This window comes from Ceratotherium simum, unplaced genomic scaffold (genome assembly GCF_057802395.1).
Source record: "Ceratotherium simum simum isolate JZ-2026a unplaced genomic scaffold, ASM5780239v1 HiC_scaffold_43, whole genome shotgun sequence".
Lineage (NCBI taxonomy): Eukaryota > Metazoa > Chordata > Mammalia > Perissodactyla > Rhinocerotidae > Ceratotherium > Ceratotherium simum.
The window spans coordinates 174,022-198,464 of NW_028261259.1; the positions used below are offsets into that span (position 1 = coordinate 174,022).

Below are 24,443 nucleotides of genomic sequence, written 5' to 3' on the forward strand. Positions count from 1 at the left end.
TTATAGGTATTCCTGAGGGAGAGGAGAGGGAAAGAGGAACAGAGAGCCTATTCAAGGAAATAATAGCTGAGAATTTCCCAAATCTGGGGAAGGAGCAGGAAATACCAGCAAGCGAAGCCAACAGGACACCTATATATATTAACAGACAAAGGCCTTCACCACAACACCTAGTGGTAAGGCTAGCCAGGGTCAACAACAAAGAAACAATATTAAGGGCAGCTAGACAAAAACAAAAAATAACGTACAAAGGAACTCCCATCAGGCTCTCAGCGGATTTCTCAACAGAAACTTTTCAGGCTAGAAGACACTGGAATGATATATTCAAAATACTAAAAGACAAAAACTTTCAGCCAAGAATACTCTATCCAGCAAAAATATCCTTCAAATATGATGGAGAAATAGTAACTCTCCCAGATAAACAAAAGCTAAGGGAGTTCATGGCCACGAGACCCCCACTACAAGAAATACTCAAGAAGGCCCTCAGGCCTGAAAAAAAGAAGAGAAAGGGAACACAAAGCTTGGAGGAAGGAGAAAAGTAGGTAGACAAAATCAGAGAAATAGTAGATCTTTACCGGAATAGGTTAGCAACCACTTAAATACTAAATTCAAAGATCAAAGGAAGAAATTCACCAAAAATAAAATTAACCTCATCACTGTAAACACACAGCCACAACACAAGATAGAATAAGGTATAACAAGAACAACTTAGAAGGGGAAGAGGAAAGTGACTGAATTGACTTAGTATAAGGAAATAGGAGGCCATCAGATAATGGTCTATCTCATACACAAGATTTTTTGCCCAAACCTCAAGGTAACCACTAAACAAATAATCAAAACAAAATCACATATGATAAACAAAGAGAAAACTAGAAGAATCATAAGACAGAACAACCAAACTGAATTGGCAGTCCAAAACAAATGGGACAAGAAACAAAGGAAATGCAAAAGAACCAGAAAATAAGTGACAAAACAGCAACATTAAGCCCTCATATATCAATAATTACCCTAAATGTAAATGGATTGAACTCTCCAATCAAAAGATACAGAGTGGCAGGATGGATTAAAAAGCAAGACCCAACAATATGCTGCCTTCAGGAAACACATCTTAGCACTAAAGACAAGGACAGGCTCAGAGTGAAAGGATGGAAGAAAATACTCCAAGCTAATGGCAAACAAAAGAAAGCAGGTGTTGCCATACTCATATCAGACAAAGTAGACTTCAAGATAAAACAGGTTAAGAAAGACAAAGAAAGGAAATATATAATGATAAAAGAGACACTACATCAAGAAGACGTATCACTTATAAATATATATGCACCCAACATAGGAGCACCAATGTACATAAAGCAACTATTAACAAACCTAAAAGGAGAAATCAACAACAACACAATAATAGTAGGGAATCTTAACACCCCACTTACAGCAATGGATAGATCATCCAGACAAAAAGTTAATAAAGAAATATTAGACTTAAATGAAAAACTGGACGAGATGGACCTAGTAGACATATACAGAGCACTCCATCCAAAAACAGCTGACTACACATTCTTCTCAAGCGCGCATGGAACATTCTCTAGGATACACCATATGTTGGGAAACAAAGCAAGCCTCAATAAATTTAAGAAGATTGAAATCATAACAAGCATCTTTTCAGACCATAAGGCTATGAAACTGGAAATGAACCATGAAAAAAAAACTGGGAAAGTGACAAAAATGTGGAGATTAAACAACACGCTACTGAACAACCAATGGATCATTGATGAAATTAAAGGAGAAATCAAAAACTATCTGGAAACAAACGAAAATGATAACATGCCATATCAAACCATGTGGAATGCAGCAAAAGCGGTCCTGAGAGGGAAACTCATAGCGATACAAGCCCACCTGAACAAACAAGAAAAAACCCTAATAGGCAACCTTAAATTACACCTAACAGAACTAGAAAAAGAAGAACAAACAAAGCCCAAAGCCAGCAGAAGGAGAGAAATAATAAAAATCAGAGCAGAAATAAATGAAATTGAGACCAAAAAAACAGTAGAAAGGATTAATGAAACAAAGAGTTGGTTCTTCGAGAAGATAAACAAAATCAACAAACCCTTAGCCAGGCTTACTAAGAAAAAAAGAGAAAAGGCTCAAGTAAATAAAATCAGAAATGAAAGAGGAGAAATTACAACGGATACCATGGAAATACAGAGGATTATAAGAGAATACTATGAGAAATTATATGCCAACAAATTGGACAATCTAGAAGAAATGGATAAATTCTTAGACTTATACAACCTCCCAAAATTGAAGCAAGAAGAAATGGAGAATCTGAATAGACCAATCACAAGTAAAGAGATTGAAATAGTAATCAAAAACCTCCCAAAAAATAAAAGTCCAGGACCAGATGGCTTCTCCAGTGAATTTTACCAAACATTCAAAGATTTAATACCCATCCTTCTCAAACTAGTCCAAAAAATAGAAGAAGATGGAACACTTCCTAAATCATTCTATGAGGCCAACATCACCCTGATACCAAAACCAGGTAAAGACAATACAAGGAAAGAAAATTACAGGCCAATATCGCTGATGAACATTGATGCAAAGATCCTCAACAAAATATTGGCAAACCGAATACAACAATACATTAAAAAGATCATTCACCATGATCAAGTGGGATTTATACCAGGGACGCAGGGATGGTTCAACATCCGCAAATCAATCAACGTGATACATCACATCAACAAAACAAAGAATAAAAACCACATGATCATCTCAATAGACGCAGAGAAGGCATTTGACAAGATACAACATTCATTTATGATAAAAACTCTCAATAAAATGGGAATAGAAGGAAAGTACCTCAACATAATAAAGGCCATATATGACAAACCCACAGCCAACATCATACTCAACGGGGAAAGACTGAAAGCCATTCCTCTGAGAACAGGAACGAGGCAGGACTGCCCACTCTCACCACTCCTGTTCAACACAGTACTGGAGGTTTTGGCCAGAGCAATTAGGCAAGAAAAAGGAATAAAAGGAATCCAAATAGGTAACGAAGAAGTGAAACTCTCACTATTTGCAGATGACATGATTGTATATATAGAAAACCCTAACGAATCTGTTGGAAAACTATTAGAAACAATCAACAACTACAGCAAAGTTGCAGGGTACAAAGTCAATCTACAAAAATCAGTTGCATTTCTTTTTTTTTTTTTTTCACATGCTAATGCTTCTTTTCTTTTTTTTTTTTTTTACATCACTGTACTTCTATTTCTGCATAGATTACATCATGTTCACCACCCAAATACTAATTACAACCCATCACCACACACATGTACCGAATTATCCCTTTCACCCTCCTCCCTCCCCCCTTCCCCTCTGGTAACCACCAATCCAATCTCTGTCCCTATGTGTTTGTTTATTGTTGTTACTATCTACTACTTAATGAAAGAAATCATGCGGTATTTGACCTTCTCCCTCTGACTTATTTCACTTTGCATTATACCCTCAATGTCCATCCATGTTGTCACAAATGGCTGGATTTCATCGTTTCTTATAGCTGAGTAGTATTCCACTGTGTATATATACCACAGCTTCTTTATCCATTCGTCCCTTGATGGGCACTTAGGTTGCTTCCAAGTCTTGGCTATTGTGAATAACGCTGCAATGAACACATGGGTGCATGTACCTGTACAAATTGGTGTTTTCAAGTTCCTTGGATAAATACCCAGCAGTGGGATGGCTGGATCATATGGTAGTTCTATCCTTGATTTTTTGAGGAATCTCCATGCTGTTTTCCATAGTGGCTGCACCAGTTTGCACTCCCACCAGCAGTGTATGAGAGTTCCCTTCTCTCCACATCCTCTCCAACACATGTTGTTTCCTGTCTTGTTAATTATAGCCATTCTGACAGGCGTCAGGTGATATTGTAGTTTTGATTTGCATTTCCCTGATAGTTAATGATTTTGAACATCTTTTCATGTGTCTGTTAGCCATCTGTATATCTTCTTTGGAGAAATGTCTGTTCAGGTCCTTTGTCCATTTTTTAATTGGGTTAGTAGTTTTTTTGTTGGTAAGATGCATGAGTTCTTTATATATTTTGGAGATTAAGCCCTTATCAGAAGTATGGTTTGCAAATATCTTCTCCCAATTGTTAGGTTGTCTTTTCGTTTTGTTGATGGTTTCCTTTGCTGTGCAGAAGCTTTTTAGTTTGATGTAGTCCCATGTGTTTATTTTTTCTATTGTTTCTCTTGCCCGGTCAGACGTGGTGTTTGAGAAGATGTTGCTAAGACTGATGTCGAAGAGCGTACTGCCTATGTTTTCTTCTAGAAGTTTCACAGTTTCAGGTCTTACATTCAAGTCTTTAATCCATTTGGAGTTAATTTTTGTGTATGGTGTAAGGTAAGGGTCTACTTTCATTTTTTTGCATATGGCTATCCAGTTTTCCCAACACCATTTGTTGAAGAGACTTTCTTTTCCCCATTGTATGTTCTTGACTCCTTTGTCAAAGATTAGCTGTCCATAGACATGTGGGTTTATTTCTGGGCTTTCGATTCTATTCCATTGATCTGTGTATCTGTTTTTGTGCCAGTACCATGCTGTTTTGGTTACTATAGCTTTGTAGTATATTTTGAAATCAGGGAGTGTGATACCTCCAGCTTTGTTCTTTTTTCTCAGGATTCCTTTAGCTATTCGGGGTCTTTTGTTGTTCCATATAAATTTTAGGATTCTTTGTTCTATTTCTGTGAAAAATGTTGTTGGAACTTTGATAGGGATTGCATTGAATCTATAGATGGCTTTGGGAAGTATGGACATCTTAACTATGTTAATTCTTCCAATCCAAGAGCACGGACTATCTTTCCATTTCTTTGTGTCTTCTTCAATTTCTTTCAGAAATGTTTTATAGTTTTCGGTGTACAGATCTTTCACCTCTTTGGTTAAGTTTATTCCTAGGTATTTTATTCTTTTTGTTGCAATTGTAAATGGGATGGTATTCTTAATTTCTCTTTCTGCTACTTCGTTGTTAGTGTACAGAAATGCAACTGAAAAAATCAGTTGCATTTCTATATGCTAATAATGAACTAACAGAAAGAGAGCTCAAAAAGATAATACCATTTACAATTGCATCCAAAAGAATAAAATACCTAGGAATAAATCTTACCAAGGAGGTGAAGGACCTATACAATGAGAACTACAAGACACTATTGAAAGAAATCCAAGATGACATAAAGAAATGGAAAGATATCCCATGCACGTGGATTGGAAGAATAAACATAGTTAAAATGTCTATATTACCTAAAGCAATCTACAGATTCAATGCAATCCCAATCAGAATCCCAATGACATTCTTCACAGAAATAGAAAAAAGAATACTAAAATTTATATGGGGCAACAAAAGACCCCGAATAGCTAAAGAAATCCTAAAGAAAAAGAACAAAGCAGGAGGCATCACAATCCCTGACTTCAAAACATACTACCAAGCAATAGTAATCAAAACAGCATGGTACTGGTACAAAAACAGACACACAGATCAATGGAACAGAATTGAAAGCCCAGAAATAAAACCACACATATACGGACAGCTAATTTTCAACAAAGGTGCTAAGAACATGCAATGGAGAAAGGAAAGTCTCTTCAATAAATGGTGTTGGGAAAACTGGACAGCCACATGCAAAAGAATGAAAGTGGACCATCTGCTATCGCCATTCACAAAAATTAACTCAAAATGGATCAAAGACCTGAAGGTGAGACCTGAAACTATAAAACTCATAGAAGAAAATATAGGCAACACACTATTTGACATTGGTTTTAAAGAATCTTTTTGGATGACATGCCTACCCAGACTAGGGAAACTAAAGAAAAAATGAACAAGTGGGACTTTATCAGATTAAAGAGCTTTTATAAGACAAATGAAACCAGAATCAAGATGAACAGACAACCAACCAGCTTGGAGAGAATATTTGCAAAACACATCTGACAAGGGGTTGATCTCCATAATATATAAAGAACTCACACAACTGAACAACAAAAAAACAAACAACCCGATCAAAAAATGGGCAGAGGAAATGAACAGACACTTCTCCAAGGAAGATATACAGATGGCCAATAGGCACATGAAAAGATGCTCAACATCATTAATCATCAGGGAAATGCAAATCAAAACAACACTAAGATACCACCTCACGCCCATTAGAATGGCTATAATCACCAAGACAAAAAACAACAAATGTTGGAGAGGATGTGGAGAAACAGGAACCCTCATACACAGCTGGTGGGAATGCAAATTGGTGCAGCCTCTATGGAAAACGGTATGGAGATTCCTCAAAGAATTAAAAATAGAGATGCCCTATGATCCAGCCATCCCACTACTGGGAATCTATCCAATGCACCTGAAATCAACAATCCAAACAGGCTTATGCACCCCTATGTTCATTGCAGCATTATTCACCATAGCCAAGAAGTGGAAGCAACCTAAGTGTCCCTCGACTGACGACTGGATTAAGAAAATGTGGTATATATATACAATGGAATACTAACTCAGCCATAAAAAAAGACAAAATCGTCCCATTTGCAACAACATGGATGGGTCTGGAGCGTATTACGTTAAGTGAAATAAGCCAGAAAGAGAAAGACAAACACTGTATGATCTCACTCATATGTGGAATATAAACCAACACATGGACAGAGAAAACTGGACTGTGGTTACCAGGGGCAGTGGGGGTGGGGGGTGGGCACAAGGGGTGAAGGGAGTCATATATATGGTGATGGACAAACAAAAATGTACAACCCAAAATTTCACAATGTTAGAAACCATTAAAACATCAATTAAAAAAAAAAAAAAAGAATAGACCATATGTTGGGAAACAAGGCATGCTTCTGTAAATTTAAGAAGCTTGAAATCATAACAAGCATCTTGTCTGACCATAATGCTATGAAGCTAGAAATCAACTACAAGAAAAAAACCAGGAAAGTGACAAAGCTGTGGAGACTCAACAACTTGCTACTAAACAACCAATGGATCATTGATGAAATTAAAGTACAAATCAAATCATATCTGAAGACAAATGAAAATGAAAATACACCGTACCAACTCATATGGGATGCAGCAAAAGTGGTCCTGAGAGGGAAACTCATAGCAATACAGGCCCACCCTAATGAACAAGAAAAAGCCCAAAAAAAGCAACCTCAAACTATACCTAATAGAATTAGAAAAAAAAGAACAAAGCCTAAAGTCAGCAGGAGGGAAATAATAAAAATCAGAGCAGAAATAAATGAAATTGAAATAAAAAAAAAAAAAGAGTAGAAAGTATCAATGAAACTAAGAGCTGGTTCTTTGAGAAAATAAACAAAATTGACAAACCCTTAGCCAGACTCACCAAGAAAAAAAGAGAGAAGGCTCAAATAAATAAAATCAGAAATGAAAAAGGAGAAATTATCTGGGATCAGCCCCGTGGCTTAGCAGTTAAGTGCACACGCTCCACTACTGGCGGCCCGGGTTCGGATCCTGGGCGTGCACCGAGGCACCACTTGTCTGGCCATGCTGAGGCGGCGTCCCAAATACAGCAACTAGAAAGATGTGCAACTATGACATACAACTATCTACTGGGGCTTTGGGGAGAAAAAGGGAAAAAAAGGAGGAGGATTGGCAATAGATGTTAGCTGAGGGCCGGTCTTCCTCAGCAAAAAGAAGAGGATTGGCATGGATGTTAGCTCAGGGCTGATCTTCCTCACCAAAAAAAAATAATAATAAATTTAAAAAAAAGGAGAAATTACAACAGATACCACAGAAATACAAAAGATTACAAGAGAATACTATGAAATACTGTATGCCAACAAATCGGACAATCTAGAAGAAATGAATAAATTCTTAGACTCATACGACCTCCCAAAACTGAATCAAGAAGAAATAGAGAACCTGAATAGACCAATCGCAAGTAAAGAGATTGAAACAGTAATCAAAAAACCTCCCAAAAAATAAAAGTCCAGGACCAGATGGCTTCTCTGGAGAATTTTACCAAACATTCAAAGAAGACTTAATACCTATCCTTCTCAAACTATTCCAAAAAATAGAGGAAGATGGAACACTTCCCAACACATTTTATGAGGCCAACATCACCCTGATGCCAAAGCCCGAAAAAGACAATACTAAGAAGTAAAACTACAGACCAATATCCCTGATGAACACAGATGCAAAAATCCTCAACAAAATATTGCCAAACAAAATACAGCAATACATTAAAAAGATCATACACCATGATCAAGTGGGATTTATACCAGGGACACAGGGATGGTTCAACACCTGCAAATCATACACTACATTAAGAAAACGAGGAATAAAACCATATGATCATCTCAGTAGACGCAGAGAAGGCTTTTGACAAGATCCAACATCATTTATGATAAACACTCTCAACAAAATGGGTATAGAAGGAAAGTACCTTAACATAATAAAGGCCATATATGACAAACCCACAGCCAACATCATACTCAATGGGGAAACACTGAAAGCCATCCCTCTGAAAACTGGAACAAGATAAGGGTGCCCACTCTCACCACTCTTATTCAACACAATACTGGAGGCAAGAAAAGGAATAAAAAAAATCCCAATAGGCAACGAGAAGTGAAATTTTCACTGTTTGTAGATGACATGATCTTATATATAGAAAACCCTAAAGAATCCATTGGAAAACTATTAGAAATAATCAACAATTACAGCCAAGTTGCAGGGTACAAAATCAACTTACAGAAATCAGTTGCATTTCTATATACCAACAACAAACTAACAGAAAGAGAACTCAAGAAGACAATCTCATTTACAATTGCTACAAAAAGAATAAAATATCTAGGAATAAATTTAACCAAGGAAGTTAAAGCCCTATACAATGAAAACTGTTAAACATTACTGAGTGAAATCAACGATGACATAAGAAAATGGAAAAATATTCCATGTACTTGGATTGGAAGAATAAACGTAGTTAAAATGTCCATACTACCTAAAGCAATCTACAGATTCAATGCAATCACAATCAGAATCCCAAGGACATTCTTCACAGAAATAGAACAAAGAATACTAACATTCATATGGGGCAACAAAAGACCCCAAATAGCTAAAGCAATCCTGAGAAAGAAGAACAAAGGCATCACAATCCCTGACTTCAAAACATGCTACAAAGCAATAGAAATTAAAACAGCGTGGTACTGGTACAAAAACAGAGACACAGATCAACAGAACACAAGTGAAAGTCCAGAAATAAAACCTCACATCTACGGGCAGCTAATCTTTGACAAATGAGCTAAGGACATACAGTGGAGAAAGGAAAGTCTCTTCAATAAATGGTGCTGGGAAAACTGGACAGTAACTTGCAAAAGAATGAAAGTAGACCATCTTCTTTTGCCGTACACAAAAATTAACTCAAGATGGATCAAAGACCTGAAGGTGAGACCTGAAACTATAAAACTCCTGGAGGAAAATATTGGTGGTACACTACTTGTCATCAGCCTTAAAGGGATCTTTTCGAATTCCATGTCTACTCAGACAAGGGAAACAAAACAAAAAATAAACAAGTGAGACTTCATCAGATTAAAGAGCTTCTATAAGGCAAATGAAACCAGGATCAAAATGAACAGGGAGCCCACCATCTGGGAGAAAATATTTGCAAACCATATATCCGCCAACGGAGTTATCTCCATAATACTTAAAGAACTCACACAACTGAACAACAAAAAAACAAATAACCCGATCAAAAAATAGGCACAGGAAATGAACAGACACTTCTCCAAAGAAGATATACAGATGGCCAATAGGCACATGAAAAGATGCTCAACATCACTAATCATCAGGGAAATGTAAATCAAAACCACACTCAGATAGCATCTTACACCCAGTAGAATGGCTATAATCACCAAGACAAAAAACAACAAACGCCGGAGAGGCTGTGGAGAAATGAGAACCCTAATCCACTGCTGGTGGGAATGCAAACTGGTGCAGCCTCTACGGAAACCAGTATGGAGATTCCTCAAGAAATTAAAAATAGAAATACCTTACTATCCAGCTATTCCACTACTGGGTATCTACCCGACAAACCTGAAGTCAACAATCCAAAGAGGCTTATGCACCCCTATGTTCATCGCAGCATTATTCACTATAGCTAAGACATGGAAGCAACCCAAGTGTCCCTTGACTGATGATTGGATAAAGAAGATATGGTATATATATACCATGGAATACTACTTAGCCATTAAAAAAACACAAAATCGTCCCATTTGCAACAAAATGGATCGACCCGGAGGGTACTATGTCAAGCGAAATAAGCCAGAAAGAGAAAGACAAACAGTGCATGATTTCACTCATAGGTGGAAGATAAACCAACAGAGATAGAACTGTTTGGTGGTTACCAGGGGCTAAGGGGGGGTGGGCACAAGGGGTGGAGGCATGCACTTATATGGTGACTGACAATAATGTACAACAAAAATTTCACAAGTTTATAAATTGTTTATACATAACATCAAGCTATTCAAATTATTATACATGTGCACTTAAAAATCATCAAAGATTAGTTTAAGATACACATTAACTTGAACCACGTTAGGCATATTATTCCAACACCTTTTTAAAAAGAAAATATTCTAGTGAATTTTTGAGAAAAATTTAACATTACCCTTAGCTGCAAAGTTTCAGAGAAACAGGATTTAAACCTTTTCTATAGTAACTTTAACTAAAGATCATGTCAAATTTCACAACTAAGAACATTTTACCGTGTGTAACAAGGAGCAAAACTAGGCGCATTTTTGTTGCTATGTAAAACCTTCTATTCTGTATCAGAAATTACCACCTTGAGGACGCACCGCTTACGCCTCTTTCACACGTTTGCCTCCAGCGACTCCTCTCCATCAGTGACCGCCTCTGTGTACTCCGCACCCGCCGGTGGGCCGTTTTTGCTCCAGCTCTCCCGGGCTGCGCTGTGGCTGCGCTGTGGCTGCGCCGGGCGGCCGACCCTGGCCAGAGAGCCTGGGGCAGAGCGGGCGGCCGCGGCCGGGAAGGCGGGCGGCGGCGGGGGACGCGCCGCTCCAACGCCCCAGGCCGAGCTCTGCCCGGCTCTCCAGCTGCGTTGTAACATCCGCAGTGAGAGAACCGCGCCACCACGTCGTGCAAACAGGAGGGGAGGGGCAGCCCTGTGTCTGTGATGTCCCCAGTGGATCCGAAACCAGGGAGAGGAGGAGCTGGCCCTATATGACTGTGATTCATCTGGGACAGAGCCACCAGGGCCCACTCTGTCTGGAGGGAAAGGCTGCAACGGGGGGCGGGCGGGGCCAGGCTCCGGACGCCAAAGGGTCGTGGCGGGCCGCCGGAGGGCGCGCGCTCGGAGACTCCCCCGCCCCACCCCCTCTCCCCCGGAGAACGACGGGCGTTGCCAGGCGACGAGCTCCGCACAAGATGGCGGACGACAGAGACAGGGAAGGCACAGGTGAGACGCCGAGGGGGCGGCCGCCCTGCCCCTGCCGCGCCCGGCTGCGCGGAGAGCTCAGGTGGGTGCCTGCCTCTGGAGCCGCCCGCAGGGAGACGCTGATGGATGACCGGCCGCCTCGGTCCCCACAACCGCCCCGGCCTCGCCCCGCCCGCGCGTCTCCCGGCTGCCCTCGCCACCGCCCCCCTCCCGCCCCTCCTCGTCTCTCCCTCCGCGCACCGACCCTCGGTGCCCGCGCGGTAGCGGCCGAGGCGCCGGCAGGAAGGGCAGTGGTGGCGTCCTTGTTCGCGGCCGCGGGGACCGGGGCCGCAGGCGCCACCTTCGCTGCTGCCCAAGCTCTGGACACCCCGCGGCCGGGCGAGGGCGGGATCTGGCTGCCGGAATCCGGGGGGAGCCTCTTCGGCGGGAAGCCCCGCCCCCGGAGGGGGGGTGTCCGGCCTCCATTTTGGTCTTCTTAGCGCGGACGTGCGCGGGCGGCCTCCGGCCTCGGAAATCCCGCTGGGCGACTCCGCCCGCCACCCTCATGGCGTTTTGTCTTAAAGCACAAAACCGAAGAACAGAACAGACGACAGGGCGGACTCGGCAGGAGCGCGGCCGTTCCGGCTGCGGAGGCGGGACTGGGCTGCGCGCTCCAGGTGCAGTCGGCGGGACTGATGTATTTGAGGTGCAGAGAAGAGAAAACCTGTATATCCACGTGTGTTTGCAAGATCTTTACGCGTCTTAATTCAGCGGTATGATTAACACCTGATCCTTGGTTACCATCCTCTGTTAATTACTCAGAAATAATACTCATTGGCAGACTCATGACAAATACATCAAAAAAGCTATCAAACTGTAGAGGTAAACATCTTAGAAATGAAAATAATATTCCACCTTTGTTGCTTTTCTTGAGCGCTTAAAACCATATTAACATACCATTTTTCTTAGCATGGAACAAAGTGTAATCAGGTTAACAACTACTATTTACAAGTGAAGAAACCAGACCTGAGATAGTCACTTGTCTGGTGATCACAGAAAATTAGTGGAGAAACACATGAAACTGTGCGGAAGATCAACTTGTCAATAACAGTAATACGATTTTATTTTTTTATGGTATCCTTAGTCTGAAAAGCCAGAATTATTTTATAGATGTTACCTTTCCTAAGATGTCTTTATAATTTTGTTACTGCCCAACGTGGGGCCTTCTGTTTGCTGCAAAGACATGCCAATAGTCAAAAGGCAAGGTGGTAGGACAAAAGGACTTATAGCTTGCTAGCAAGAGTGAAGATGGCGGACTAATGTCTGGAAAAAACCATCTTAAGGGGCACAAAGTCTTAGAGCAGTTATATATGTAGGGGAGGGGGTTAGGAATGTTGACCCTTGGGTGTTACAGACTGGGAGTCACCAAACCAGATCTTTCAGTTGTCATTGCGGATGGCTATTAGCATAGATTCTCTGTTCAAGGGTCATCACATTCCCAAGGAGCTCAAAAGAACATAGTTACCATCTTATTGCAGCTGGGAGGTACATGCACAAGTAGGGGTGGTAAAATCTACAGAGCAGTTAGATCTCCTGGAGGGTGCATATCCTGCTGGATTAGTTTGTCAGAGGTTATTCAAAGTTACAACAGAGTTTTTCTTTCCTACAATATGGCTTCCCTTATGTCAACCTTGTCTTGAGCCAGTATCATTATAAGTATAAGGTACATCCTAAGAAAAATGATTGGTTTTTTTAAGATGAATTTTAAAACTTCACCAGAAAACCAAATGACTTAGTTATTTTTTTTATTATGTTTTGTAAATTCTTATTTATAAGAAATGGAAAAATAATTAGGTAAATTTAGTTAATTATGGATATGTGCTTTTTAAAAAAAGACTTGATTAGGTCAGCGTGAGAAAATGCACTGGATTGTGCTCCAAAAACAATTTTTTTATTTTTGAAAAATAAATTGAGAACTTTCCTGATGTTTTAGTTTTCAAAAATACTTTTCTATGTAAAATAAATTAATTCAGAGGAAGAAACAATTCTGTCTATCAGAGAAAGAAACAATTCTGTCTATAACTGTAGAAAAAGTGATGATTGTTAAAAGCCAAATGTCATTCATTCAGTTGGCATATATTTAATGCCTATCATATGGAAGGCATTCTGATTAGGTTAGAACTTTGAAACATACCAAGATGAAAAAAACCATCATATTCTCTACCAAAAAAGGTGAGATCAGTAAGGAAGATAAGACGTCCACAAATGGGAGGGAACAGTTCACTGGGCTGAACAGCCTGTGAGCCAGACTCCCTGCCAGGTGTGTTGTATCCCCTCCTGGTCTCTGGGCATCGCTGGGAGCTTATCAGAAATAAAGAATCTCAGTCCCTGCCCCTGACTGAACTGAATCAAGAGTCTGCATTTTAGCAGATCTGCAGGTGATCCATATGCACATTACAGTTTGAGAAGCACTGTATATCTCATTTATTCTTAATAGTTTTATGAGTTAACTATAATTGCAGTTTGAAGGGCATTAAATAAAGGCATGTTGTCTGAGGATAAACTAGAGAGTCGTTTGGTGATAGCATCTTTGTATGGATGTTTTCCAGTCCTATATCTGATTTTCAGCTCTGAAGGTTCAGAAATTACATCTAGCCATTTAATCAGACTTGATCAGGCTTAGGGGATTTCCTCAAGCTAGCTAAACTCATGAGAGTGATGTGGAAAGCTGAAGAATGACTTATTAATTTAGACGGAGGTATATTGATCAGAAACCTGATCTCTGTAATGTAACATTGTTTTATGGGTATTAAGCTTTTGGGGAGGGTGAATTTATATTTCAAAAATTGGTTGATGAACATGGAATCACACAAAAGAAAGGATAGTTTTGGAGAATATTTCCATCACCCTATAAACTCCAAGAGGGTGGGGACCATTTTCTGATCTGTTATATTCAATGTCTTGTGGAGTGTCCAGCACATGTAGTATCTCAATTAATATTTGTTGAATTCAGATCATTTGAATTAATTAAAGATGTTTATGTTTTAACCAAAGCATTACTTGCTTCTTTCCAAAATTTATTTTATACCTAAAAGTACATAAAACTATTTTTAGGGTTTTTTTCTCTCTTCCTTGGAGGTATGATATATGCTTCTATTTCATTTGGCTCAACAAACATTTTTTGAGAGCCAAGGTTTTCACTGGCCTGTCTTTATAAAACAACTACGAAAATCCTCTTTGTAGAAACATACATATGTTTTAAATAGTTCATCTTTAATCTTGAGATTTTTAAAGTTGAAAAGGAAGATTAATTTTCTGGTTGTCCATCACATCCAGCTCTTCTTTAACATTTAGGGATTAATCTTGATAGAAGTATTGAGAATATCGGTAAGAAAAATTAACTAAATCTCTGATCTGGGCTATTATATTCTAGTTATAAAATTTTTCTATAAGATTATGTACATTGAAGTTGTTATGTTTATAGCATTTTTGTGCCTTAACATAATATAATTTATTTTTTCCTAGATTGAAAACTGTACATAGTTATGTTAGCGAAAATGTAAAAGAATTTAAATTTTAGAATTGTTACCAAGCAAGGACTCACTCTGCTTGCTGCAAGACAAAAGCCAAAATGGCCACTCGAGAGGGCTCTTAGATTGCCTCTGATAATTGTAATGTCTCTGGAGCATGTTTAATTTCCTTTTTATCAGCAGCTAGAAGCCCCCTTTCCTTCCAGATAGCTCCATGGGCACGCACCACTGAAAATGCATATTGGGAATCTGTATAGACATTCACCCTTTTCCCTTGCGATAGGAGTAAGGCTTTGGTGAGGGCAATCATCTCTGCCTTCTGGGCTGAAGTCCCTGGGTGTAATGCCCTAGCTTCTAGAGTCTTCTGCAAGGTCACAACTGCATACCCGGTGCACCTCTTCCCTTGATCCATGAAGGTGCTACCGTCCATGAAAAGCTCCAGTTTGGGTTCTTCTAATGGCTAGTCTTTGGGGCCGGCCCTGTGGCTTAGCGGTTAAGTGCATGCACTCCGCTACTGGTGGCCCGGGTTTGGATCCCTGGCAGGCACCGCCACATCGCTTGTCCGGACATGCTGAGGCGGCGTCCCACGTACAGCAACCAGCAGGATGTGCAACTACAACATACAACTATCTACTGGGGCTTTGGGGAGAAAAAAAAGGGGAAAAAAAAGGAGGAGGATTGGCAATAGATGTTAGCTCAGGGCCGGTCTTCCTCAGCAAAAAGAGGAGGATTGGCATGGATCTTAGCTCAGGGCTGAACTTCCTCACAAAAAAAAAAAAAAAAATGTGCTAATGGCTAGTCTTTTAGATCTGGCCAGCTAGAGTAAACCATTTCCATGACCTGCAAGCAGTCATACTCTAAAGCTTGTGAGGATGGGGAGCAAGGTTCAGGGTTGAGGTGACTTGTAACCTGACATGTAGATTATCAAAGGGATAGCTTGGTATTTGCCCATCCTTCCTGAGATGAGCCAGTACCTCCCTTTCTGTTCCAATAACGTGAGGATGTAGTGGAGTAAATATACCATGGTAGGTTGGCCTAGAGTAAATTTTTCAACTTCTTGAAGAATGTCACATGTGGCCGCTACTGCCCAAAGGCAAGGGGGCCACCCCTTCACCGTTTGATCCAGTTGTTTAGAAAAATAGGCCACAGGTCTAGATATTGTTCCCAACTTTGGAGACAGTACTCCCAGACTTATGCCTTGTCTCTCGTGTACATAGAGACTGAAGGGCTTGTCCAGGTTTGGCAATCCTAAGGCCAGAGTTGAGGTCAGCTTGGTTTTTATAGTATCAAATGCTAACTGGCATTCTTCAGTCCAGTCTGGAGGTTCTGACTCTAAACACTTTAGGGTCTGATATAGGCGCTTTACTATGAGCCCACAATTAGGAATCCAGATTCAACAGAAATCTGCCAACCCCCAAAAACCTTGTAGTTGTCAACAAGTTTCAGGAGGACTTAAGCAGGCTATTGCTGTTTTCAGATTGGGCAACAATTCTCTTTGTCCCTTAGATATGGCAAATCCCAGGTGTATGACCTTTTCTTTACAAATCTGGGCTTTCTTTTGATAGACCTTATAGCCGCATTCTGCTCAGTAACTTAAAGTCTCAATTCTTTTTGTTAGACATTGCTCATAAGTGGGGCTTGCTATTAGTAGGTCGTCTATATAGTGTAATAACAGCCATTCTTTCAGTTTTAGATGACTCAAATCTCTGCCCAACGCTTCCCCAAATAAAGTGGGAGAGTTCTTAAACCCCTAGGGGAGGACAGTCCAAGAATATTGTGTCTTCTGAGTGTCTGGATCACTCTACTCAAAGGCAAACAGCTATTGGGCCTCCTCGGCAAACGGTATGCAGAAAAATGTGTCCTTTAAGTCCAATACTGAAAACCAACCATACTCTCCTGGTATATTTGTTAATATGGTGTAGGAGCTAGGTACCACAGGGTACAAGTCTTGAACCACCTCATTTATGGCAGACACATCTTGAACAAAGCAATAGTCATAGAATTTGGCTTCTCTACCAGAATAGGGGTGTTGTATGGAGACTGACGGGGTCTAATTAATCCTGCCTCTAAGAGTTTTTTGAAAATAGGCTGCATGCCCCTCTGAGCCTCCTGTTTTAGCAGACATTGTTTCAGATTGGGCTTTATTTTCTTCTCTTTTAAGGGTTTTTGTACTGGTAGGGCATTCTTTGCTTTCCCTGGGGTCCCATTTGCCCATACATTGGGCCTTGCCTTCTCGTAGATTTTGGGTGGTAACAGATCTGGTTCTGACCCTAGGATCCCCAGCAAGTCATCTGCAAACTTAGGGACTGTTCCGGGGGAACTCATATATTGAGCTGCCCTGGAGTAAAGTGCATTTACTTGTGCATTTAATTTGCAGAGAAGGTCTTGACCCAGAAGCAGGATGGAGCATTCTGATATTTATAGGAAACTGTGTTTCAGAGTCAGGTCCCCCATTTGACATTCCAATGGCTGTAGTAATGAATGATCTTGGATTTCACCAGAGACCCCAGTAACTAGGGTCCACCTTGATGTTTTCTTTGCTAATTTGGCATTTAAGACAGATTAGGTGGCACTGGTATCAACTAAAAAGTCAATTAGTCTCTTCCCACTGACAGTTGTATTTGGAGCTCCTGTGGGGAAATTTGGGTGGGGTGCTTCAAATCCAAAGGAACCCCTGGGCTCCATCAGTCTTCATCAGAACATTCATCCCTTTCCACCATTTGGGAGGTTTCCCTCTTTGTCTCATCTGCATTTCCCTTTTCTTTTTTAGGGCATTCTCTCTTCCAATGTCCTTCCTCTTTGCAATAGGCACATTGATTTTTCTCCAGGGGATGCTTACCTCCTTTCTGTTGACTTGTTTTTCCTTTACGACGGTCTGGTTTTTGTCTGCCTAGAGTAGCAGCCAGGAAGGCAGCATTTCTTTTAGTGTCCTTCTGTTTTGCTCAGCATTCTCTGTTGTTGTAAATCTTAAAGGCAATGTCTACAAGCTGAGAGGGATTCATTCCTAAAGGCCCATCCAGTATTAGTAATTTCTTTCTCATATCTGGGGCACTTCATCCTATAAAAGTCATGTTAACCATCCTAAGGTTCTCAGAGGCCTCTGGGTCTGCATTCTTGTTGCACCTATAGGCTTGATAAATTCTTTCTAGGAATTCAGAAGGGTCTTCATCAGGTGTTTGTTGGATTTCCTGAATTTTATTTATGCTTTTTAGTTTGGGGACCCCAGTTCTTAGACCTGCTAATATGCATCTCTTGTTCCAATCTGACTCTTCCTCCAGCATTTTTGGGGTTCCAGGCTGGTTCAGCTATTGGGACAGCTGCATTAGCCTCAAGTGTACCAACAGGGTCCACTGGATGGAGGTGGTGGGCTTTCTCTCTGGCTTTGTTTATTACCATTCTTTTTTCATCTCCCATTAGGAGCATGTTCATTAAAATATGAACATCTGCCCATCGCAGATGATAAGTGGCAAAGATGGAAGAGAACAATTCTGTCATCTGCAGGGATCCTCCTGGTAGGGTGGATTATTATTTTTCCAATTAAATAAATCTGAGGTAGAGAAGGGGTTATGCATCCATATGAATCCAGCAAGCTGTCCTTGGGCATTAACTCCCAAAGGATATTGCCATAATGGGAATTGCCCTACTCCAGGGGGAGCTTCCTCACCAAATTGGGTTCCCTGTCTAGTGTGGGAGGGTGAAACCCAGCCCACTGTTCCTGGGTCCATTTCAGCCTGTCTCTCATTGGAGGGTAGAGTACCTGCCTCAATTACCAGTGGCACCTCCAGAGGTAGTGGCATCAGGGGAGCAGCCCCAAGAACTGGTGCCTATGCAACCTGGGGAGGGTTAAGGGTTTGTATTAACATTATGTCATCATCATCCTCTTTAACTTCCTACAAAATGGATCGCTTTTGTTCCTTCTCTACTTTCTGTACCACAAGGAAATCTTTTCCTTCCTTTTTCTCATCTTGGTACAACATAAAAGCCTGTACATAAGGGCCTTCATCATCTTTTCTAGCTCTTTTACAAAACAATTCTAACTGTAATATAGTGTAGTAATTCAGTGAGCTGTTAAATTGCCAGTATTCACCAGATCCCAAAGAATATTGTGGCCATGCGGCATTACAATAGAAAATCATCTTCCTAGACATTGGCCCATAACTGTAATCAGACTGTCTACTCAGAATCAGCCCCAATGGGCTCTGCTTGGGGACAGATGGTGTGTTCCCCATTCTGATATGTAGAGATGGACAGACATATAGATACAGACACAGGAAAACCAGACACCAGTGAACCAGTTCCCAGATTCTGGGTAAAAGTCCTACAACGATTCCCTCTCTTGCAGGGTGCCCTATCAACTGGATGATCCTACCTCTCAAAGAGGGAGGACCCTAGATGGAGTTCTTGGTTGTTCACACTGAGGTGGCTTAACCTATTCCAGATTGAGTCTGTCAGTTCACCAGGAACGTTGTTTCTGTTTTCCACCACAGACAGTGTTTAGAGGTAGCTGGCATTGGTGTGGGAAACTGAAAATGACAAATCCCGGAAGTGAAAAGGGACTCAGCAGCTGCTAGAGATTTGCCCAAGAGATTACCCGTTCAAGGTTGGCTAGCCACAGGCAGAACTTAATCACCCCTTCTTGGTCGCCAGTTTTGTTACTGAGCAAGGACTTGATCTGCTTGCTGCAAGACAAAAGCCAATCAGTTGAGGCAAGGTGGTGGTAGAGAAAGAACTTTATTAAGCAGTGAGCTAGCTGATTGGAAGATGGCAAACTATGATCCTAAAAAAACCATCTTAAAAGGGAACTAACTTGAACACAACTTATGTAGAGCAAACGGGGTTAAGGGAGGAGTCCAGGAATGTCAGGTGATGGATGGTTGCAGAGTGGTGGGTGCCTCCCTGAGTATGAAGAGTTTTCAGATCTGCTGACTAATGATGAATGTTTGGGTGTGATCACCCAGTTGTGACTTTCCTGAGGAATCTAAAGAAACATTTGTTATTTTCTTATCAGGGACAGAAGGAAAGGGATAGAAGGTTTTGGAGTAGGGGCCATAAATTTTCTGCTAATAAGTCATTGTTTCTACTGTTTATTGGTTAGCTTGTCTAGTGCCATTCTAAGCATTTCTAAAAGGTATAGTGTGAGAGTATGACGGAGGTCAGGAAATGCCCAAACATGGAGTCCCTCATGCTAACTTGGCCTCAGAATCAATTTAATTTTAAAAATCACTTAATTTTATTTAATTTTTTTTTTTGCTGAGGAACATGAGCCCTGAGCCAACATCTGTGCCAGTCTTCCTCTATTTTGTATATGGGTCACCACCACAGCGTGGCTGATGAGTGGTGTAGGTCCGTGCCTGGGATCTGAAACCGCAAACCTGGGCTGCATAAGTGAAGTGCACTGACTTAACCACTACAGCATGGGGCCAGCCGCCACTTAATTTTATTTGTTTTACTGAAAAAAGAATGAAATGAGATAGTAAAAATTGTTTTTGAAGTTCCATAATTTCTCTAAAGTTTCCTCAGCCAGAAAATTTTGTTTTTGTCTCTTGTCCTTATGTTCTCCATTGGTTCTCCATTGAATGTTTAATTTAATTGTTGATTCTAGGGATCTTTAAATTTTATTTTATTGTTTCTCTCTCCTAGAGAATTTTATATAGGACCAGACGGATTTTCTGTTTGTAATTAAAATCATGTCTAAACTGTTTGTAATTAAAATCATGTCTAAATCATGTCTAAATTATTCCTAAACTGCTTAGGAATAAACCTCTAATTTTTGGCAGGCCAGCTTTGGAAGGTATGTCAATTTTTTTAATAAGCCTCAGATACTCAGAGTTCACTCTGGGATTTACATTTTTTTTTTCACTCCAGCCAGGCTGAATATATAGCCTTTCTTCTTTTTTTTTAAATTGATGTAACATTGGTTTATAACATTATATAAATTTCATGTGTACATCATTATATTTTGACTTCTATATAGACTACATTGTGCTCACCACCAAAAGCCTAGTTTCCATCTGTCACGGTAACAAATGTCCCCCTTTACCCCTTTAGCCCTCCCCTTACCCCTTTCCCATCTAGTAACCACCAATCTATTTTCTGCATCTATGTGTTTGTTGTTGTTGTTCTTTATCTTCTACTTAGGCATTCCTCTTCACTGAGATTTTCCCAGGTCCTCTCTGGTTAAATCTTTAGCAATGGACTACCAGAGACTATCTGCGTATACCTTTTAGTGTTGAAACAATTGGGTGTTCTATTAGCTTCATGTATTTGTATATCCAGTTTCTTCCCCAGGTTTGGGAAGTTCTCAACTATTATTTCTTTAAATAAGTTCTCAGCTCCCTTCTCTCTGTCTTCTCTTTCTGGGATACCCATTGTCTTTATATTGCCTTTTTTTTTTTTTTTAATTTTTTATTTATTGCAGTAACATTGGTTTATAACATTGTATAAATTTCAGGTGTACATCATTATACTTCTATTTCTGCATAGATTACATCATGTTCACCACCCAAATACTAATTACAACCCATCACCACACACATGTGCCGAATTATCCCTTTCGCCCTACCCCCTCTCCCCTTCCCCTCTGGTAACCACCAATCCAATCTCTGTCTCTATGTGTTTGTTTATTGTTGTTATTATCTACTACTTAATGAAGGAAATCATATGGTATTTGACCCTCTCCCTCTGACTTATTTCGCTTTGCATAATACCCGAAATGTCCATCCATGTTGTCACAAATGGCTGGATTTCATCGTTTCTTATGGCTGAGTAGTATTCCATTGTGTATATATACCACATCTTCTTTATCCATTCATCCCTTGATGGGCACTTAGGTTGCTTCCAAGTCTTGGCTATTGTGAATAACGCTGCAATGAACACAGGGGTGCATGTATCTTTATGCAATGGTGTTTTCAAGTTCTTTGGATAGATACCCAGCAGTGGAATAGCTGGATCATATGGTAGTTCTATCCTTGATTTTTTGAGGAATCTCCATACTGTTTTCCATAGTGGCTGCACCAGTTTGCACTCCCACCAGCAGTGTATGAGAGTTCCCTTCTCTCCACATCCTCTCCAACATATGTCGTTTCCTGTCTTGTTAATTGTAGCCAGTCTGACGGGCGTGAGGTGATATCTCATTGTAGTTTTGATTTGCATTTCCCTGAAGGTTAACGATGTTGAACATCTTTTCATGTGTCTATTGGCCACCTGTATATCTTCTTTGGAGAAATGTCTGTTCAGGTCTTTTGCCCATTTTTTAATTGGGTTGTTAGTTTTTTGTTGTTGAGATGAATGAGTTCTTTATATATTTTGGAGATTAAGCCCTTATCAGATGTATGGTTTGCAAATATCTTCTCCCAATTGTTAGGTTGTCTTTTCGTTTTGTTGATGGTATCCTTTGCTGTGCAGAAGCTTTTTAGTTTGATGTAGTCCCATTTGTTTATTTTTTCTATTGTTTCTCTTTCCCGGTCAGACATGGTGCTTGAAAATATGTTGCTAAGACCAATATCGAAGAGTGTACTGCATATGTTTTCTTCTAGAAGTTTCATAGTTTCAGGTCTTATATTAAACTCTTTAATCCATTTGGAGTTAATTTTTGTGTATGGTGTAAGGTAAGGGTCTACTTTCATTTTTTCGCATGTGGCTATCCAGTTTTCCCAACACCATTTGTTGAAGGGACATTCTTTTCTCCATTGTATGTTCTTGGCTCATTTGTCAAAGATTAGCTGTCCATAGATGTGTGGGTTTATTTCTGGGCTTCGATTCTATTCCATTGATGTGTGTGTCTGTTTTTGTGCCAGTACCATGCTGTTTTGGTTACTATAGCTTTGTAGTATATTTTGAAATCAGGGAGTGTGATACCTCCAGCTTTGTTCTTTTTTCTCAGGATTCCTTTAGCTATTCGTGGTCTTTTGTTGTTCCATATAAATTTTAGGATTCTTTGTTCTATTTCTGTGAAAAATGTTGTTGGTACTTTGATAGGGATTGCAGTGAATCTATAGATTGCCTTAGGAAGTATGGACATCTTAACTATGTTAATTCTTCCAATCCAAGAGCACGGAATATCTTTCCATTTCTTTGTGCCTTCTTCAATTTCTTTCAGCAATGTTTTATAGTTTTCGGTGTACAGATCTTTCACCTCTTTGGTTAAGTTTATTCCTAGGTATTTTATTCTTTTTGTTGCAATTGTAAATGGGATGGTATTCTTAATTTCTCTTTCTGCTACTTTGTTGTTAGTGTATAGAAATGCAACTGATTTTTGTATGTTGATTTTGTGTCCTGCAACTTTACCGTATTTGTTTGTTACTTCTAAAAGTTTTCTGCTGGATTCTTTAGGGTTTTCTGTATATAAAATCACGTCATCTGCGAATAGTGACAGTTTCACTTCTTCCTTTCCAATTTGGATCCCTTTTATTTCTTTCTCTTGCCTGATTGCTCTGGCTAGGACTTCCAGTACTATGTCAAATAGGAGTGGTGACAGTGAGCATCCTTGTCTGGTTCCTGTTCTTAGAGGGTAGCTTTCAGTTTTTCACCATTGAGGATGATATTAGCTGTGGGTTTGTCATATATGGTCTTTATTATGTTGAGGTACTTTCCTCCTATACCCATTTTATTCAGAGTTTTTATCATAAATGGATGCTGTATCTTGTCAAATGCTTTCTCTGCATCTATTGAGATGATCATGTGATTTTTATTCTTCATTTTATTATTGTGGTGTATCGTGTTGATTGATTTGCGAATGTTAAACCATCCCTGCATACCTGGAATAAATCCCACTTGATCATGGTGTATAATCTTTTTAATGTATTGTTGTATGCCATTTGCTAGTATTTTGTTGAGGATTTTTGCATCGATGTTCATCAGTGATATTGGCCTGTAGTTTGATTTTTTTGTGTTGTCCTTGTCTGGTTTTGGTATCAGGGTAATGTTGGTTTCGTAGAATGAGTTAGGGAGCTTCCCCCCCTCCTCAATTTTTGGAAGAGTTTGAGAAGGATACGTATTAAGTCTTCTTTGAATGTTTGGTAGAATTCACCAGGGAAGCCGTCTGGTCCTGGACTTTTATTTTTGGGGAGGTTTTTGATTACTGTTTTGATCTCCTTACTGGTGATTGTTCTAGTCAAATTCTGTACTTCTTCTTGATCCAGTTTTGGAAGGTTGTATGATTCTAAGAATTTATCCATTTCTTCCAGATTGTCGAATTGGTTGGCATATAGCTTTTCATGGTGTTCTCTTATAATCTTTTGTATTTCTGAGGTGTCTGTTGTAATTTCTCCTATTTCATTTCTAATTTTACTTATTTGTGCCTTCTCTCTTTTTTCTTGGTGAGTCTAGCTAAAGATTTGTCAATTTTGTTGATCTTTTCAAAGAACCAGCTCTCGCTTTTATTAATTTTTTCTATTGTTTTTTTGGTCTCTATTTCATCTATTTCTGCTCTGATTTTTATGATTTCCCTTCTTCTACTTATTTTGGGCTTTGTTTTTTCTTCTTTTTCCAGTTGCTTTAGGTG

At 39.9% G+C, this 24,443-nt stretch overlaps 2 protein-coding genes across 3 annotated transcripts in view; one reads left to right on the plus strand and one right to left on the minus strand.

Annotated features, from left to right (window-relative positions):
* Positions 1-11,978, minus strand: part of LOC147911299 (uncharacterized) — a 37,731-nt gene extending 25,753 nt beyond the window's left edge. The window contains exons 1-2 of the mRNA XM_087428009.1: positions 11,892-11,978; positions 10,821-11,827 (exon numbers count right to left, since the gene is read on the minus strand). Coding sequence (XP_087284135.1) covers positions 10,821-11,827; positions 11,892-11,978 — 1,094 coding nt within the window. The remainder of the gene's footprint in view (positions 1-10,820; positions 11,828-11,891) is intronic.
* Positions 11,531-24,443, plus strand: part of DRC8 (dynein regulatory complex subunit 8) — a 131,536-nt gene continuing 118,623 nt past the window's right edge. Inside the window, exon 1 of one of the 2 annotated variants that reach the window (XM_087428149.1) lies at positions 11,531-12,293. In XM_087428149.1, the coding sequence (XP_087284275.1) occupies positions 12,257-12,293 (37 nt within the window). In that variant the 5' untranslated portion in view covers positions 11,531-12,256. The remainder of the gene's footprint in view (positions 12,294-24,443) is intronic. The other variant, XM_087428151.1, reaches the window with a different exon arrangement.